This window comes from Nycticebus coucang, chromosome 2 (genome assembly GCF_027406575.1).
Source record: "Nycticebus coucang isolate mNycCou1 chromosome 2, mNycCou1.pri, whole genome shotgun sequence".
NCBI classification, from domain to species: Eukaryota; Metazoa; Chordata; class Mammalia; order Primates; family Lorisidae; genus Nycticebus; species Nycticebus coucang.
In genome coordinates, this window is record NC_069781.1 from 37,601,867 (window position 1) to 37,622,392 (window position 20,526).

The 20,526-nt window shown below is 37.9% G+C and overlaps 1 protein-coding gene across 9 annotated transcripts in view; it reads right to left on the reverse strand.

Moving 5' to 3' along the window:
• INVS (inversin) overlaps positions 1–20,526 on the reverse strand; it is a 214,831-nt gene that overhangs the window by 79,639 nt on the left and 114,666 nt on the right. For 6 of the 9 annotated variants that reach the window (XR_008375330.1, XR_008375335.1, XM_053567533.1 and 3 more), the window contains 4 exons: positions 14,199–14,372; positions 9,690–10,004; positions 4,881–5,061; positions 1,787–1,896 (listed from right to left, as the gene is read on the reverse strand). Coding sequence is in view for 7 of the 9 variants with exons in the window: in XM_053567533.1 (XP_053423508.1) it covers positions 1,787–1,896; positions 4,881–5,061; positions 9,690–10,004; positions 14,199–14,372 (780 nt within the window). In the remaining 2 variants the exon portion in view is untranslated. Of the gene's footprint in view, positions 1–1,786; positions 1,897–2,847; positions 2,960–4,880; positions 5,062–9,689; positions 10,005–14,198; positions 14,373–20,526 lie in introns of those variants that run through there. The other 3 variants (XM_053567537.1, XM_053567538.1, XM_053567540.1) reach the window with 2 other exon arrangements.

The window sequence follows — 20,526 nt, forward strand, 5'->3', positions numbered from 1 at the left end:
TGAAGACTATTTGTTTGGTTACTGAGGTATACAGTTTAGTGTTCCTAAGGTCTCATGCAGATGCATGTATATTTGAATAAAGAACTAAATTTTAAAAGTTTATGATGTTTTTTGTTTTTTCAAGTAATTTATAAACATTTCTTTGTTGAGTATGTTTCTTATTAATGACGAATGTTTGCAGGATTTATTTTGTGTGTGTGTGTGTGTGTGTATGCTTCAAAAAGAGAGTTATAACCTCTTGTTAGAAAATTTTCATAATTATTAAAATCAACTCTAGAATTGGCTTATTATCCAAAGAAAATATTTATTTGAATAAACATCCATAACATTGTACCATTCTTTACTTCCCTTAGCATAATTATTTTATTATTGGTATCTGTATACTTATTAAATTTGGAGTCTAGGATTTGGTTCAAGGTCACGGACAAGTCATTTAATCTTTTGGACCACTGGATTTTTTAAAATTCTATAAACATGGGATAACATGACTTGTAGTCTTGTATTGAATTACGGATTGGGTTCTCATTTTCATAGATTGACTAGACTAGGTCAACTGAATTTCTTATCTATTTGTGACAAGAAAGAGATTTTCCCCAAAATATTACTCAGTATTTTTCTGAAATGTTGGGAGACAATAGAAGGTAATGGTTTGCCAAGCCGCTAGGTGATAAATTGAATACATTTTTAGGAATGCCAAGAAGGACAGATGATAGCTATACTTGTTCTGAATACCAGAGTATAAGAGTGTGAAAATAAGATATTTTAGCAATCTGAGTATTCAATAGAGCATTTGGAGAGGTCAGGGAGATGAAATTATACTGTGTTGATAATATTATTATAATTTAATGAAACCAAGGGTTTCACTACGCACACCCACGTAGATGGCAGCAAAATCTGCTTTAACGTGTGCCTCGCTGGAAGCGTCTCTGGATCCTGGCGGCCTTCACACTCAGGAAGCTGAAAGTAGCCTAGATACTACCATGTTGCTGAGCGGATTGAGGACAGAACTGATGAGAAAGTGCTTTGTAAACCATAAAGGGCTGTAAAGAAAGAACTATTAATATTCAGTATTTTTGGAAATAATAATTCATTTCTGAATTTTCACATGTATAATACACATAATTATTGGTGCCAGTAAGAATAAGAATACATTCTGTTTCTTGAGTACCTGTTCTATGCCAAGTTGTATGGTAGACATTTGTCAAAATTTTTCTCTTATCTTTACAATAATCCTAAAAGGAAAGGTATAATTATCCTCATTTTACATATGAGGAGACTAAGACTCAGGTTACAAAACTTGTGTAAGGTCATACAGCTTAGCAAATTGTATAGACAGGATTCTAGCCAAGCTTTTTGCTGAACACTAAGATGTCCTTTGTGCTATAAAAGTAACAAAAAGATGAAGTACTGTTGCAATAAAATAAAATGTTACCCTGAACACTGAAAGCTGTATAAAACTCCATATATGACTAACAACTTTACAAAAACTCAGACTATCACATATATCACAGAGCTAACAGCACGAACAACTGGTAAGCCATAACTGCTACACAAATACAAGCAAAGGAGTGTGTGTGAAGCCGGCGAAATCTGAGTAAGGTGAGTGGATTGTACCAATGTCAGTTTTCTGTTTATGATATCGCACTAGATGTTGCCATTCAGATAAACTAGACGAAGGGTACATGGGAATCTTACTGTATAATTTCTTACAACTTTATATTAATCCATAATTATATCAAAATAAACAAAAAACAAGAAAAAAGGGGAACTGGCCTATTTTACGTACAGCGAAGTTACTCTGAGCCGCGTAGTGCAAGGGTGTTGCCCCTTGGCTGTCGGACGGGATAGTTCCAGACTTATTTCTTTCTAAAAGGAGATGGACAATCTGTGCATGGCCTGAAAAAAAGACACACACACAAAGGCAGTTATCATTAATTTATAATCAACAGCAATGAAAGTAAAAACATCACTAGCATAATGCAGCATTCAAAATGGTTTCTGAACCACAACCCTCACTCGACATAGCCTCTTCTAGCTTTTTACTACCACAATAACAAAGGGTAGAAAAAGGTGAAAACTTAAAACACTAAAAATTTAGTGTTTTAATCAGAAAGGAAATGACATTAATTATAATCGTCAGATGGAGAAAAAACTACTAATGTTAGGTAGCCCCTCATTGCATTTCCTGGCTTTGCTTTACAAAACTGCCTGTGACGAAGGAGGGGAGGTGCTCCAGAGCCGCCACTGTCCCTGGTCTGGTCCCAAGTTTCCATTGCTGAAATGGCTATTCTCCCATACAGCACAGTATCTTTCCTCTCTCAGGCCTTATCTCCATTTCCTCTCATCTCCCTCTTTTACCATCCAGGCAACGATTTCAAATTCCAGAAAACAAGTGGCAAGGTAGTGGTGAGGACTTCTCTGCACTGCATTCTGGGGGATGTGGTCTCCATGGAAAGGAAATGTAGAAAAAAAATCAAAGAATGAGCAAATCTGGCAAGGGTCCTCGTAGGAAACCTGAAATGCCATACGCTCTATAGCTTCAGTATATCAGAGAATCAGGCAATGGAGCAGAGAAGTCATATTAGGAGAGCCCAGATGCCCCGCAGTGAAGCCAGGCTGAGCGAGTGGTTTGAGTGGGAGTTGTGCTTATCTACCTGCTTTCTCCACGGTTTAAGATGGCGCTCTCTATAACACAAACGTAGGATGAAAGACAATCTATGCCATACAGGTAAGGTAAACGTATTTCACCTTGTTTGAGAAATGAATAGAAAAATTCAGAGAAGACTGTAAGGAGACATGCTCTAAGACAGGGAAAAAGGAATACCAGAAGGAAGAAAAAGAGCATACCTCTGAAAATCATCTAGAGAAGAATCCAGAGGAAAATGTCAGGAAACTGTTTGGCATCCTTAGCTTAGTGCAAAAGGAGATGGCTTCTATGAACCAGAGACAGAATAGCCTAAGAAAAAAACAGACTGAAATGAAAAGATAATAGAAGGGAATAAAAAAAGGAAATCAAAGAGATAGAAAGAAATATGAATAAGAGAAGGAAATAAAAATGCGATTTAAAAGATAATCTATATAGGAGATAGAAAGTAACAGAACTTAAAGAACAAAAGTCGATTTGGTGATGTGGAGACAGCATTGACAAGTATGTCCAGAACCCAGAGGAAAAGGAAAAAGGAATGAAGCCACATATTGCAATGAAGTCTAAATAATAATTATGAATCTGACTATAAAAATGAACACAAATATAAAATCACTTTCAAAATAGACAAAATTTAAAAACTAAAATCAAGATAATAAATAACTTTGGGGGAGATGTCAGATTATATTAATGAATACTGAAAGAGTGACGAATACAAGTGTATTAAATCCTTTATCCTACATAGGTGGGAATACATAATTGCTATTTTGCTCTTGGCAGTGACTGAGGCTTAAAAAATTTTAAAATAAATTTAAAAGTAACCGGCTTGGTGCCTGTAGCACAGTAGTTATGGCACCAGACACATACACCGAGGCTGATGGGTTTGAACCTGGCCCAGGCCCGCTGAAACAACAATGACAATTGCAACAAAAAATAGCCAGGCATTGTGGCGGGCGCCTATAGTCCTAGCTACTTGGGAGGCTGAGGCAAGAGAATCACTTAAGCCCAAGAGTTGGAGGTTGCTGTGAGTTGTGACGCAACAGCTCTCTACCCGGGGTGACATAGTGAGACTCTGTCTCAAAAATTAAAAGTAACCACCAATAGAACATTAAAAATCCTTCTGAAAATGTGTCAATTCAAAACTACGTAATAACAAACCTATTCCATATGCCAAACAAAGAAAACAGGGAGAAAACCAAAAGAATTAAGAAGAAATTTGAAAACACTAATCAAAGAGAACAGAATAGCAAAAACAACAAACAAAAGACCAAATTATTTAGCTTATAAAAATGACTATTAATGGATAAAACTCCTTTGCTAAAGTAGAAAGTCTACTCAGATTGCCCCCCTACCACAAAATCTGACACACACACACACACACACATATAAGATACACATATATGCTCTCTCATTTAAAATAGTGATCCTGAAAATGCGTATCAGGAAAATACAAAGAAAAAAAATCACTACATTAGCACAAACATAAAATTAAAGCCCTCCTCCCTCAAAATAAAGACGTGAATGTGAAAAGAAGATAATGTTTAATTTACATGTCATCAGTCAAAGTGCGTTACTTTTATAGCAAATCTTAAAAATTAGAACATGGCGTTGAGGCTAGGCATGGTGACTCATGCCTGTAACCCTAGCACTCTGGGAAGCTGAGGCGGGAGGATTGCTTGAGCTCAGGAGTTCAAAAGCAGCCCAAATAGGAAACAGATCCCTGTCTCCACCAAAACAGAAAAAACTGGGTGGTGCCTGTGGCTCAAGGAGTAGGGCACTGGCCCCATATACCGGTGGTGGCAGGTTCAAACCTGGCCCCGGCCAAAACCTGCAAAAAAAAAGAAAAAAAGAAAAAATTAGCCAGACATGGTGGTGTGCTCCTATAGTCCCAGCTACCTAGGAGGCTGAGGCAGGAGGATCCTTTGAGCCCAAGAGTTTGAGGCTGCAGTGAGCCACGAGGCCGCCACTGCACTCTACCCAGACAGAGTGAGACCCTGTCTCAAAAGAATTAAAACTATAAAACAAGACATGATGTTTGAATTAAAACTAACATTTAATAGAATAAATTTATGTGACTAGAATTTAATTGAGTTTATAAAATAATATAACGTATCAATTAGAAATGGAAATAATTAAACAGGAGGCGGGAGCCAACAGGGGAAGAGAAAGCACGGAAACGTTCCATTAGTCATGCAGCTCCTTCTACTGCTTACCCTTCACGTCACACACAACTCACCGAGTAAAGCTGCCCAGTGAAGTGGGGTTCGAAACAAGTTATCATAAGATGTAATATTGCAGCTTTCATACGAGGTCAAGACGTCAACCACTGTCACATTCCCATCAGCAACTGCAAAGTGGAGAGGTGTCCGCCCCTCGTAGTCCTGCCAGTTCAGTAAAGACTCTGTCGGAGCAGCATCCTGTTTTTAAGGAACCGGAGCCTTCAGATACACATGGAATCCTCAATAAAGTACATTTGGCTGAGTATCAACTGAGCAATTTTGTAAACAAAACATCTATATCTCACAGCACAAGTGATAAAGCCAGGGAAAAGTGTATAGTGTGAATCTTTAAAAATTTCTTTTCATATTTAATTGTAAAAAGTACAGAAAAGAGTATAATAACTACCACATGCTATCTAAAGGTATCAACATTTTGCCTAAATGTTGCTGTTTCTGTTAAGGATTCAGCTAAAGCTGTATGTTTTATACTTGTGTACATAGGTATATACCTATAAACAACACACAAATTTTATGTGTGTTTTTAATATTTACAGTATAGCAACACACATGTATATCTTTTGACAGCTTTTTCTTTCAACATTATACTTTGGATATCTATGTTGTTACTAGTTTTGCTGTTGAAGTGCATTAATAAATGATAATTTAGTTTTTGAATTTCCTGCTGAAGGAGACTTAGGTTAGTCCCATTTTTTTCACTATTACAAATGATGTTGAGTTAATCCATTTCCGTACATGCCCCTGGGAGCACCTGTGTGAGCGTTTTCTCTAGGCTGGATACCCAGAATTGGTGTAGCTGGGGTTGAAGGAGAGCTGCATCTTCAAGGAGGTGTTGTCACACTGCTCTCTAAAGGGTTTTCCAATTAACACACCCATGACAATGTGTGAAAGTTTTTACTTCCGCACATGCTGGCACAAATTAATCGCTTGGTGTTATCAAGCTTAACACAATTTTTTTTCCCTTATGGGTGTGAAAGACATTATTGCTGTTTTAACTTGTAGTTCTTTTATGAATGGGGTTGATTTTTTTTTTTTTTTTTTTTGGAGACAGAGTCTCACTATGTTGCCCTCAGTAGAGTGCTGTGACTTTACAGCTCACAGCAACCTCAACTCTTGGGCTTAAGCAATTCTCTTGCCTCAGCCTCCCAAGTAGCTGGGACTACAGGCGCCTGCTACACCCTCGGCTATTTTTTTTGTTGCCGTTGTTATTGTTGTTTTAGCTGGCCTGGGCTGGGTTCAAATAATAACTAGCCAGCCTTAGTATATGTGGCCCGTGCCGTAACCACTGTGCTATTAGCGCCGAGCCAGAGATTTTTTTTAAACTCATATGTTTATTGCCAGTTTAGTTTTATTTCTCTATAAGTTGACAGTTCACAACATTTATTCTCTTTTCTATTGGATCTTTGTAGCAAACATTATGATGTACTTTTTAGGTCCACCCTTTAAGACTAAAGGGCTTATTTGCTCAGTTGTTGGGAGTGCAACCAGCAGACAACCTCCACTATCAGCCTTCTGGAATTGTTTCAGCTAAAAAGCTACCTCACCCAAGGTCATGTCCCTTCCAAGGTTATGTCACACCAAAGCCAATGCCTCTTGCTCAAATTTGAGAACTCTCTAAAGGGCCACAACAGATTTAGGGCTGCCTGTGTAGTCAGTCTATTTTACTTAAAAAGTACAAAAGATATCATAAATACTCCAAAAAAGTAGAATATTACTAGGATGGTATTTTAGGTCCTTGAGTCTCCCAAAGAGTGAGAAGTGTTTGCAAGGAAAAAATAAAGCCAAATCTGTGAAGAAATATGATTTTATTAGTTAGAATTGTCCCCCAAGGACTTCAGATATTAAAATTAATACACAAAGAACACAAAATAACTACATATAAAACATGTAAGAAAATAAAAAATGGAAGGAAAGTTGAGCAAGGAGGAAAAGCTACCAAAATGATCAGGCAGATATGAAAACCAAATAGTAAGTGAAAAATACAATAACTAGGATTAAAAACTCAACAGATTGGAGTCAGCTAAAGAAAGATTCAGTAAACTGGAAGACAGACCTGAATAACTACCCAGAATGTAGTAGAGACAAGGAGATATGAATATTAAACAGAAGTTTTATATGAGGGTCATATAGTGATCAAAGGGAGGATAAAATGAAAAAGTCAAAATATATATAATTGGGGACCCTAAAGGCAAGATTAGAGAGAAAGAGAACAAGGCAGAATTTAAAGATAGTAGCTACATATTTTCCAGAACTGAGATACAATAATGAGAATGTATACCAAACAAGATGTTTTTTAAAGGCCCTATCTAGACACACTGTAGTAAAACTGTAGAATATCAGTAAACTGTAGTAAAACTGTAGAATATCAAAGAGAAAAATGTAAAAATAGCCTGAGAGAAAAAGATCATCTATAAGAGAATGACACTTATACCAGTAACAGACTCCTCAAAAGCAATAGGAAAAGGTGGAAAGTAGAAAAATAATATCCTGAAAGAGCCAAGAAAAATAGGCAGCTAGGATCATAGATACAGAGTAACTATTTTTCAAGAGCAAGGTTGAAAGGCAGACATTATTAACACTTAAAAACAAAGAGTTTACCATCCAAAGATCTATATCAGGAAGTTCTAAAAACTGTATTTCAGGAGGTGAGATAAGTTAGGGCAAAGTTTAAGATTCAAGAAAAAATGCAGAGCAAAAAAATAAGTTGACATACAAGTAAAAAAACAGTCAATGTACATATATAAAATAATACTGCTTTTAAAAGTCCTATTTACGTATTAAAAATATGACTAAATATTTGAATTCCACAGCATTTAAGTTGGAAGTTGGGACAGAGTAATTAGAAAATCTCAAAGCATCTACTGGTAAGTATTCAAGGTTAATAAGGAGTATAGCAAATTGGACAGATACATAAATAATGAACAAAAGTATCAGTTGCACTCCTATATACCTACAACAAATAGTTCAATATAAACCAGAGATATATGCAAAAAAGTTCGAAACAGCACTGTTTGTAAATAGATAAAAACTGGAAACTAGAAACAGTCAAAATACCTGTCTATAACAGAATGAATAATGTGTGGTTTATTCATAAAATGGAATACTCTATAGCAGTAAAAATTAATATCTTACATTGACAGATAAATCACCAGCGTACGGTTGAACAAGAAAAACACATTGGGCTGGGTATGGTGGCTCATACTTGTAATCCTAGCACTCTGGGAGGCAGAACCAGGTCAAGAGTTAGAGACCAGCCTGAGCAAGAGTGAGACGCAATTTCTACTAAAAACACAAAAAAATCACCCAAGCATTGTGGCGGGGGCCTGTAGTCTCAGCTACTTGGGAGGCTCAGGCAAGAGAATGGCTTGAGCCCATCAGTTTGAGGTTCCTGCGAGCTATGATGCCAGGGTACTCTACCTAGGGCAACAGAATGAGACTATGTCTTAAAAAAAAAAAAAGAAAAAGAAAAAAATATTGCAACATTGCATAAGAAAACAAACACTATAATTTTGTGTGTCTAAAATTAAAAAAACTAAACACATTGTTTAGGGATATAAATAAATGTGGTTACAATTGAACAATGAAACAATGAAAATAAGTGGAATGATAAACGCAAACTGAAGAACAGTGGTTGCCTCTGGGGAAGGAGAGAACAGAATGGGACTGGGAGGTACCTCAAACAGGGGACTTCAAAGGTAACGGTCATATATTGTTTCTTATATTTGATGGTAGCTATGAGTATTTGTTTCTTTATTCTTTATATTTTATATGCATTTTACTGATATTCACTTACATCTAGTCACTATTTAATAAAAACAAGTATAAAACATAGAAAAGAAATGATAAATTCAGATAAGTAGATGATGGGGACCAAGAATGAGCATGGCATAGCAGAAGTGAATAAATTAAAAAACTGGGATATAGCTTCTAGAGGGGGAGTTGGGCAGAGGATATATTGGATATTTGTCAATAAAATGTATTGGATACATTTCAATAAAAATTCTTTCATGTGGAAAAAAAAAAAACAAACTGGGATATACGCTCCGCTCCTATAGCACAGTGGTTATGGCGCCAGCCACATACAATGAGGCTGGTGGGACTGCCATGGGCCTGCTAAAACAACAATGACAACTGCAACAAAAAATAGCTGGGTGTTGTGGCGGGTGCCTGTAGTCCCAGCTACTCGGGAGGCTGAGGCAAGAGAATTGCTTAAGCCCAAGAGTTTGAGGTTGCTGTGAGCTGTGATACCATAGTACTCTACTGAGGGCAACATAATGAGACTCTGTCTCCAAAAATAAATAAATAAATAAATAAATAAATAAATAAAAAATAAAAAAAAACAAAAATAAAAACTGGAATATAAAAAACTTCTATGTGGTCTTAAATTGTGGCATTAAAATGTTCTGTTTCTCAGGGGCTGGGTCCATAATGTTTGGTGTACTCTTTTTTTTTTTTGAGACAGTCTTAAACTGTCACCCTTGGTAGAGTGCCATGGCATCACAGCTCACATCAACCTCAAACTCCTGGGCTCAAGCTATTCTCCTGCCTCAGCCTCTCAGGTAGCTGGGACTACAGGTGCCCACCACAATGCCCAGCCATTTTTTTGTTGCAGTTGTCGTTGTTGTTAAGCTGGGCCAGGCCGGGCCCGAACCTGCCATCCTTGGTGTATGTGGTTGGCACTGTAACCACTGTGCTACGGGTGCTGAGCCAAAGTTTGGTGTACTCTTTTACCCATAATTTCCTTGTGTGTCATATACATGCTTTTGTAGATACTGGCCTCTCAGGTCTGGCAGCACCATTCTACTCACCAGGATGCATCTCACTGTATGAACGGCACTTGGATCTTTGTGGTTGGCTGCCCAGTGAAGTGGGATCTTGCCTTCCACGTCGGGAATCCCAATGTTGGAATCATGCTTGATAAGCAGCTTCACATGCTCAGGGTTGTTATAGTAGGCACTCCAATGCAGAGCTGTTTGCTGCCAAGTGACAGGTTCTCCGAATGAAACAACAATAACCACAGCAATGACAGTAATGACTAACTTTCTCCAAGCTTTTATTGTGTGACAGGCACTGTGGTAGAGTATTATATAGTAGCCCCCTGCTCCCCTTCTTGATTTCACTTTCTGTAACACAGATAGAAAATGTTAAATAGAAAATTCCAGGAATAAACAATATACGAGAGAAAGAGATAGAGTCTCACTCTGTTGTGCTGGGTACAGTGCCATGGGATCACAGCTCACAGCAACCTCAAACTCTAAGGCTTGAGCAGTTCTCTTGCCTCAGCCTCCTGAGTAGCTGGGACCACAGGCGCTCAACCCTACATCCAGCTGGTTTTTAGCTCAGGCTAGTCTCAAACTCCTGAGCCCAAGTGATCTGCCTGCCTCAGACTCCTAGAGTACTGGGATTACAGGCATGAGCCACCACGCCAGGCCTAATTTATAAGTTTTAAACTACACACCATTCTGAGTAGCATGATGAGATCTCACACTGTCCTGCTCGTCCTGCCCAGGGCATGAATCTTCCCTTGGTCCAGCACATTCTCTGCCCATTAGTCACTTAGTAGCCAACTTGGCTATAAGATGAATTATCATGATAATGGAATTGCTGTGCTTGTGTTCAAATAACCTTCATTTTACTCAATAATGGCCTCAAAGCTTAAGAACAGTGATGCTGATAATTCAGATATGCCAATGGGCAGCCATAAATAAAGTGCTTCCTTTAAGTGATAAGGTAAAAATTTTCTACTTAGTAAGAAGAAAAATGTATGCTGGAGGTTAGTGAGATCTGTGGTAAGAATGAACCTTTTATCTGTGAAATTGTGAAAAAAGAAAAAGAAATCCATGCCACTTTTGCTTCTGCACCCTAAACTGCAAAAGTTACAGCTACAAGCCGGGCACAATGGCTCCTGCCTGTAATCCTAGCACTCTGGGAGGCTGAGGTGGGTGGATTGCCTGAGCTCAGGAGTTTGAGACTAGCCTGAGCTAAAGTGAGACCTCATCTCTAAAAATAGCTGGGAATTGTGGTGGGCGCCTGTAGTCCCAGCTACTCGGGAGGCTGAGGCAAGAAAATTGCTTGAGTCCAAGAGTTTGAGGTTGCTGTGAGCTATGACGCCATGGCACTCTACAAAGGGCGGCAAAGTGAGACCCCATCTCAAGAAAAGAAAGGTATAGCCACTGTGTGTAATAAGTATTTAGTTAAGATGGATAAGGAGATAAATATGTGTATGGAAGATGTGAACAGAAAAGTGTCCGACTGGCAGTAATTGGGTTTGGTACACTCACATTTTCAGGCATCCACTGGGGGTCTTGGAACTTATCACCCATGGGTACTGGGGGACTACTGTGTATTGAATCTCATGTAGTCAGCATGACATCCCTGGGAGATCAGTACTCTTTTTAATGTGCATGTGACTGTTGAGGAAACTGAGCACAGGAAGATCAGTAGCCTGCTCCAGGACATTAGGGCAGTAAGTGGCCGCACTGAGATTTTAACCCAGGCCATCTGACCCCAGAATCTGACCTCTTAATTATGACAGTCATTTCATTTTTAAGGTACTAATAATATGACTGAAAAGGAGAAAAGCAGCCCAATAATTGATACATAATTATTAATGAAATAATGATTTTGATATAATTAATTTGATTTCATAGGATGTTTTGAATTTCAATATGTATCACAAAGAAGATCCGTGCATAGGAAATTTATGAATCAGGAACCCATTCCTTGTATCAAATTTAAATTAACTATAATTTTACAGGATAAATTGCTAGACCTAGTTTCCGATGAAAGATACATTTTGAAAACAAGGTGGCATTTCCTTTTGTCAATCTAAATACCAGAGAGGGTCTCTAAGAGAAAATGATGTTTACTCCGGAATAGCATTGCGGCGGGAATATGAGTGCCATAGCAAACTACGTGCACATTCAGAAAGGGATAGGAAGACAAAGATTTTTAAAGGACACATGAGAAGGATTACGTAATTGTTTCAAAATTATTATTCTTGCCTATCAGGATCAATAACAAGGTTGGCGTCAGTCTGAGCTTGCATAGGCCATTGCTGGGCAGATGTCCTCACACAACTATTTTCTGTGTAAGGTTGCGATGGCCTTCAGACAAGGTCGCAGTTTTTGCAGTCTTTCATGATAGTTTTATTCCCAGGCATACAAGTGTGAGAACCCTCTGTTTGTAGCCTTCCCCGGACTCTATTTGTCAGGGTATTTTTGTTTTGTTTTGTTTTTAACACAAGCAACTCCATTTTGAGTTTGACAACTTTCACACTTTATTTCAGATGAAAGTTAAAAATCATCACCCTGAACTTGCTGAACTTGCTTTAAAATCTCTTCTTCCATTCTTACCAACATATTTTTGCTAGACTGGTTTCCCTACTAGGAGAAACAGCATTAAGGAAAAACACAGAAACCGTTCAGATATACGTTATCCACAAGTGGAACTGCTGGACATGGGCGATGCACTGTGTAAGTTTTGAGGAACTGCCGTGCTGTTTTCTACTGTGGCAGTACCACTTTACACTCTCACCAGGAAGCACACGGGTTCAAACTTCTCTATAGCCCTTTAACACTTGTTCTTTTCTGTTTTTGTGGTAACAGCCACCCTAAAGGGTATGAAGAATTAGCTCATTGTAGCTTTGATTTGCATTTCCCTAGAGATTAGTGATGTTGAACATCTCTTCATGTGGTCCTTGGCCATTTGTATATCTTCTTGCAGAAATATCTACTTTGCTCATTTTTAAATTAGATTGGGGGTTTTTGTTGTCATTTTAGTGTATGTTATAAAATAACTGATCTGTGCCAGATTGAAAACTTAAAAAAACCTAAAACCTTGATCCCTCACCACAAAGAGTTGGAGAATCACTGCTCTCGGCTTTTATCTTGCTTCCTCTTGTGCCTTCCTGGATTATACAGCTCCATCTGTCTCACTAGATAACCTCGTTCCCTGTTCAACAACAGAACACAGACACTGGAAGACAGCAAGCAGGAAGTTCCCAGAATATATTGGGAAGGCATTATAAAACCCAAGACATTTTGTACCTTCTTAAACTATTAATGAGTCTTTGTGGATTGATCAAAGTACCTTTTTTAGTGAAATATTAGTACTACAAATGCTATGAGTTAGGAATAATATTAATGTACAATAGTTGTAAAGTTAAAATTGATCTTTGGATGACTATTAAATGAAATCTGAAAACTACATAAAGAACACAACAGGTATGAAAGGATTACTGAATTTAAACCCAGTGGATTTAATCATAAGGGTTTTCATCACATGGGAGCACTGGAGTTAGTAAGACTATGACTAGGTGCATAATGGAAAGGAAGAGGATTATTGCACTTGTCTCACTCAAGATCACATTTTTTATCCTGTGAAGAATGATCAGAGCATCAGTCTAAACAATGATCAGCATATACTATATGCTAAAATTCAGGAGCAGGGAAGATACATAATGGATCCTAGTTATAAATGCCAGAGCAGACGTTAGAATTGAAATGAAACTGATAATTATTTTACAGCTAACATTGATTGAGAGCATATTATGCACTGAGCATTGTGCTAAGCTATTTATATGTATTATCTCATTTTATCTTCAATAATCCTATTATATTTTTCATATATGAGAACATTGAAGCACACAGGAGTTAAGGATATAAGTGGCGGCTTCTGGATTGAAACACAAGAGTTTGATGCCATTAAACCATTATGCACTCAGTACATTGTCTGGGACATTCGGCCACCATGAGCCTAACTACATATCACAAGTACCTGTTAATTCTTGGGTTTAGGAGTCAGGCAGCCCTGGATCTGAATTCTATTTTTGTCACTTATATCTTATGCAAAATCTTAAGTTTTCTGAGCTTTAGTTATTCCATTTATAAAAAGAACATGGGTCTGGGAGGGGTGGCTTGTGCCTATAATCCTGGCACCCTGGGAGGCTGAGGCGAGTGGATTGCTTGAGCTCAGGAGTCAGAGATAGTCCTGAACAAAAGCAAGACCCTGTCTCTACTAAAAATAGAAAAACTAGCCAGGCATTGTGGTAGGTACCTGTTGTCCAGCTACTCAGGAGGCTGAGGCAGGAGGACTGCTTGAGCCCAGGAGTTTGAGGTTGCTGTGAGCTGTGATGTCACAGCACTCTAGCCTGGGCAATAGAGTTGTAAGTGAAATACTTTCCTTGGCCGTGTGGAGACTTGGAATTTTTCTACCATGTAGATGGGTGGTAATTTAGGCCTTCTTCCTTGCGATTTCACATAAAAGAAGTACTTACTTTCTGCTCTTATTTATCTTTGATTTTGACAGTCCAATACCTTGTTTCTATCCTGTGTGTCCACTTCTCCTGGTGCCATAAACTTTAGTAGAAGTGCCAAGCACTTAGGACTCCTATGCCGGGTGGTCAAGTGCAAAGGGGTCATCTCTTCTAGATCCTTCTGCATCCAGTTTGCTCTGCGTGTGAGTAAGAGTTTCATGAAGCGATAATTTCCCTAAATGAAAAAAAAAAGAGATAGTAAGAAGAAATCTGCTTTAGGACCAAACATTTTATTACATTTTTAAAGGTATTAAGTATTTTAATTACTCTCCTAGAGTAGTAACATTTAGAAAAATTAATAAAAGAAAAAATACTTATAATTGTGCCATACAGATATCAATTGTTTTATTTTTTCAAGCCTCCTTCCAGTTACTTTCTACATAAATATAACTCACATAGTGGCTGGTCAGTATTTTATTGGGCAAAGGTAATATGTTTTATTTAACCAGTCTATTATTGCTAGATATTTTCAATATTTTCTTTTATAGAAAATGTCTCCAAGTACATCTTTTATCACATAAAGTTTTTTTTTTCATAAGAATAAATTATCAGGAACCAAATTGCTGAGTCAAAGAAGTATGTACATCTTATGGTATTTGGTAAATTTTCTGAATTGCTGTCTAGTAACAACAATGTGTAAGTGTTTTAATTTCAGCACATTCTGACCAACATTTTTATATTTTTATATTTTAAAGTTAATAACCTTGTGAATAAGCAAAGATATAAAATCCAAGTTTACAGGTGAGGGTACTGAGATTCAAAGGGCAACCTTTTGTTTTGTTCATAACCTTTGGTTAATAAGGAGGGGCTGGATAACTTTCCTGGAGAGAAACATTTATGCATACAATTAAGGTAGAAGCAGTTTATTCAAACTTTGTATCTCAGATTCATATGGTCACCTGACGCCAACCCGGAAGTCACTGCAGACCCATTTATTGGCAGGCAATACTCTCTCCACATTACTTAAATCCTCCAATCTGGTAGAATCAATCCACCTGGAGAAAGAAGCTTTGCTACAAGGACTAGAACAAATCCAGCTATTACGTAGTTAAGTCTGTGTAATATGGGAATTTTGAAACAAAACAAAGCTCTCTAAAATTGTTCTTTTGAGCTCTTTTCTCAGATGCTCACTTTCTTTTTTTTTTTTTTTTTGAGACAGAGCCTCCAGCTGTTGCCCTGGGTAGAGTGCTGTGGCATCACAGCTCACAGCAACCTCAAACTCCTGGGCTCAAGCGAGTCTCCTGTCTCCGCCTGCCAAGTAGCTGGGACTACAGGCGCCCGCCACAACGCCCGGCTATTTTTTGGTTGCAGCCATCATTGTTGTTTGGCGGGCCCAGGCTGGATTCGAACCCGCCAGCTCAGGTGTATGTGGCTGGCGCCTTAGCCGCTTGAGCCACAGGCACCAAGCCAGATGCTCACTTTCAATCCTGGTCGGAGACTTCTGTATGCTTGGTACCACAGATAGTTCAAGGTGAACATGACAAAACAGTACTGTGTGAGCTCACTGCCTATTTATCTGTCCCTATTCAAAGCATAATGGCAGGCAGGTTGTCTGTCCTTTCCATCTTCCCATACTGTCCACATCCCTAACCTTGTTAGAAGGGAAGCCCTTTCATATTATAACGCATTGATATTCTACTACAAGGGGCTATGGATATTGGTCAGGAAGGCATTGTTCATCAAGCCAGGGATGTGAGGCTCTAAGGCAAAGGGGAGAGCTACCATGAGGAGCAGAAGGATAAATGGGACGTGGCCCCTGGCCTCAGGGCAGAGATAAGAAGAGAAAATAAAGACTACTCTCTCCTCTGAGAGGGGCTTTCCTTGCTAACCCTAAGTACAACTTACTTTGCACCTTTTCATTTGCTTTACTGTACTTCTCAGTTTGTATGACCTACACAGTTGTTTACTTCCCACCCCCATAAACTGTACTCTCTGTTAAGGCAGACACTATGTTTTATCAACTAATGTGTTCAGTATAGTTACTGGCACAAAAAAAGTGCTTAATTAGTATTACTTGAAAGACTGAGTAACTTTGTTTTTACTTAAAAATTCTTATTTATTGTTGCCGTTATTAGTTCGTAACAGTTAAGAATCTTAATTCTCAAATGTCTGGTATTTGGTTATTCTCACTTTTCAATATTTTGCTTATTTGAACTTCATTAGTGTGTACATCATTTATCAGGACTTTTCATTTCATTCTGTGCCAGCTCTTGACAGGGAAGGTGCTAAAATTTCCTCAAGAGGGCACCCTGCTCTAAATTTCTCGACATCTTTTCTTTGAAAAAAGAAAAAAATGCCCAGGAAAAACAAATCTATGTGACACTTCATACTGAAAAATAAGGTTTGACCTTTCTGAGCATAACATTTCAAATATTACAGAAAAATTCATCATGACCTTTTAAAGATATTCAATCAGCCAGTCATTCTGATTGTGAAATTAGAGGAATGAGGAGAAAAAGGAAACGAGTGTATGTTGGTGTATGTGTGTGCTGGTAGGGTAACTACTGAGTTCCAGACACAGCGCTTGGCATATTTACATTGTACATTGCTGGGGAATCTACCTACACAAAACAAGGTACATCTCAGTAATAATATTTATTCATTCAGCATAGTCCTCAAGCCTTGTTATAACGTAGACGATAGCACAACATTCGTACTTTGCTTTACTTGTTACAGACTCTTTGACATGAATTTCATCTTTGCTTCTCAGAGAAGTATCAAGGAAAATTTATATAGATTAAATAAAGTATCCTCCTGCACCTCTATTTTCTCATCTGTTAAACAGGAGATAATAATTGTACCTGCAATTATTATTCATATGAAATGAGATAAATAGTATTTGTAAAAGTACTTAGAACAGTGCACAAAGGAAATGCTAAGTGAAGGTTTGCCATTATTATGAGTAATTTTCTAGGGTGGAGAAGGCACCAAAATGCTCCAAATGCCCATTTTAGCTCTATATTTCTGTCTGTCCAGTTCTCTTAAGATGAAGTCCTTGTTTTGTATGTGTGTGACAGGGTAGCCCTGACATTGAATGCTGTGGTGTCATAGCTCAAGCAACCTCCAACTCTTGAGCTCAGAGGATTCTCTTGCCTCAGCCTTCTGAGTAGCTGGGACTATAAGCGCCCACCATGATGCCCAGCTGATTTTTCTATGTTTAGCAGAGACAGGGTCTTGCTCTTGCTCAGGCTGGTCTCAAATTCCAGAGCTCAAACAATCTACCTGCCTCAGACTCCCAGAGGGCTAGGATTACATAGTTATTTAATCTTAATAACAATTATATGGAGATTTTGAGTGAAATATTTTGATATTTTGCTTTAGATTTTTTATTGTTGACAATTAAAACACAACTGCTACATTTCATGATTCTTTTGTGTCACCAATTCCATTTCCTTTTCTTCCTCTTTGGAGACTACCTTGAATTTGATGTTTATCAAACCAAACCATGTTTTTATAACTTTTATTTCATATATATACACAGATGTACATGAACTACATAGTATTGTTTTAAACGTTTTCAATCTTTATATGAACAGTCTTGTTCAAATCACTTGCCATCTTCTACTCAAAAGAAATCTCTATTTCTGAGATTTATCCCACTTGCTTTGGTTCACAAACTTGCATGGATTAAATATTCTGTCATGTGAAATAATATATTTATTCTTCTCTAGAGTAAAATTTAGTATGTTTCTAATTTTTCACTATTACAACAATACTGTAATGAATATTCTTGTGTTATCTGTCTGGTAAGTATGCGAGAATTTCTGAAATTGTTGGATTGAATTTGCTCTCAAAGTAGCTTTCTATTCCCTCCAGTAACGTATGAGAATTCTTACTTCTCCACAACCTTGTTATATTTGTTTTCAGTTTTGTCATACTCGCTAAGTTTTGCCCATTGTATAGGTATATACTTGTGTTTTAAATTTACATTTCCCTAATTGAGTTGGAAATTTTTTTTTTTTTTTTTTTTGAGACAGAGTCTCAAGCTGTTGCCCTGGGTAGAGTGCTATGGCATCACAGCTCACAGCAACCTCCAACTCTTGGGCTTAAGCAATTCTCTTGCCTCAGCCTCCCAAGTAGCTGGGACTACAGGCACCTGCCACAGCACCTGGTTATTTTTGTTGTTGTTGTTGCCATTGTTGTTTTAGCTGGCCTGGGTCGGGTTTGAACCCTCTAACCTCTGTGTAAGCTACGGGCGCCACCTGAGTTTAATGTTTGTTGACTATTTGTTCCTTCTTCTGTACACAGCCTTGTATTGTTTACTTATTTCTGAAATTCGTTATTTATCTTTTTCTTACTGATCTGTAGGAGTCCTTTGTACATTTTGGATACGAATTCTTGGTTGGTTTTGTAAATATCTTACCTCTTTGTGTGGCTTATCTTTTTACTTTGTTTATGCTCTTCCAATAAGAAAAAAATCATAATCTGAATGGTAATATTAGTTAGCTTCCTTAGCATTAAATTTCTTCATATATTTTGGGCTTTTTTTTGTAGGTTATTTCATTTCATCTTAAAATTCTTGTTAGAGATGGCATCTTGCTCTATCACCAGGCTAGAGTGCAGGGGCACAATCATAGCTCGCTGTAGCCTTGAATTCTTGAACGCCAGTGATCCTTCTGTTTCAGCCTCCCAAGTAGCTGGGACTACATCATGCCTGGCCTTTCCCCCCATTTTTTTGTAGCCATAAGGTCTTGCTATGTTGCCCAGGCTGGTCTGGGATTCCTATTTTCACGTGATCCTTTCAACTCAGAAGCCATTGGGATGAGAGGCGTGATGACTGCTGGTTCATCTTATTTTATTTTCTACCTGGCAATTATTTTTACAATTTTTAGTAGAGACAGAGTCTTGCTATTTTGCTCAGGCTGTCTCTAATTCCTGGACTCACGCAATCCTCTTGCCTCTACCTTTCAGGTTCATTTTAAAGAGCAGAGTGTTTGCTGTTGTTTTTCATTTGTTTGCTTTGTTTTTCTCTTTGCTCACCCTTATAGCTGCTTCCACCCAGGTCCTTGTCACTATAAGAAATTGGTCTTACATGGTCTTGGAGCCCTGTCTCCAGTGGTTTTAGGGATATCACAATTATTGTTTGTTTTTTTTTTTTCACAGTTATTGTTATTGAGAAGCAGCTTCCTTTAAAGCTATAGCCTCAGAGTAAGACCAAAAATCCCCAAATTTTAAATACTTTCTTGGCTTTAGCACATAAATGACCACCTTTCAATCTCTCAGTGGAATGGAAGGGCGTATCTTCCCGAATAAGACACAACTGAAATCATATTCTACAAGACTGCTGTCTGTTCCTGGTAAGTGCCTTTATCATTAACTTCTGGACAGTGAGCAGCTGATCTTCAAAACATTCTGGATCTCTACCTCTGAATTTCTTCCCCAAATGACTACGGCTACCATAGTTTCTACATCTGCCTCCTCTTTAGGGGAAATAATTAACAGACTTCAATGCCCAATACTTGGCTAACATTGCCAATAGCAGCCCTTTTTGCCACTGAAAGGCCAAAGAGACCTGATGTTTGTCCAAAACCAATAGTTTGGGACCAATGTTTCCCAATTAATCTCTTTGCATTCTTGTCCTCTCTGTGTTCCCAGTGCTTATATTTGCTCTCATTGTAGTTCAGGGGAAAACAAGGTTCACTATACACACAAGTTTTCATTATATATTTTTTTACATTTATAGGTTTATATACAATTTACCCTGGAAATATTATATTTATAATCACACATACAAACATAAAGAAGGCAATCTGTCATATTTCATTCTAAACACTAACCATATTACATGCCAAAAATACATTATTTGAAATTGGAAATAATAGAAACATGATTTGTTATTAATTCTAATGGCATTTATGTAATTATATATTTATAAACTCTGAAGCCATTTACAGTGTAAATTTTTTAAAAAGAATCTCTAACCCTAGGAAGCACAGAGGTCACAAATACAGCAATTTCGTGATATCAAACTTCTCTGTGGTGGCCGTAGACACAAATGAGTTTTGGAAATACTACAGTAGTCTTGGGAGAAGCTATCTGCCATGTGCCTTGACAGTCCCTGCATACACTTGTAGGCACGCCAAGAATGTAAAACCCTGAATTCCTCTTTACCAGGGCCATTTCTCAGGGTAATCAGGGCAGTGAGTAATTTCAAGGGATAAAGTAATGTCACCTACTAAGAAAAAGAGCAGGCTTGCTTACTACTTACTAAAAGCTGGGAATTACCCAAATTTAGCATGTTTCAGATGTCTTGTAAACCCACTATGTGCTGTGGCCCTCTGGGTCCATGCTTCTGGGGGGCAAGGGAAACTGATACAAATATGCAGGTA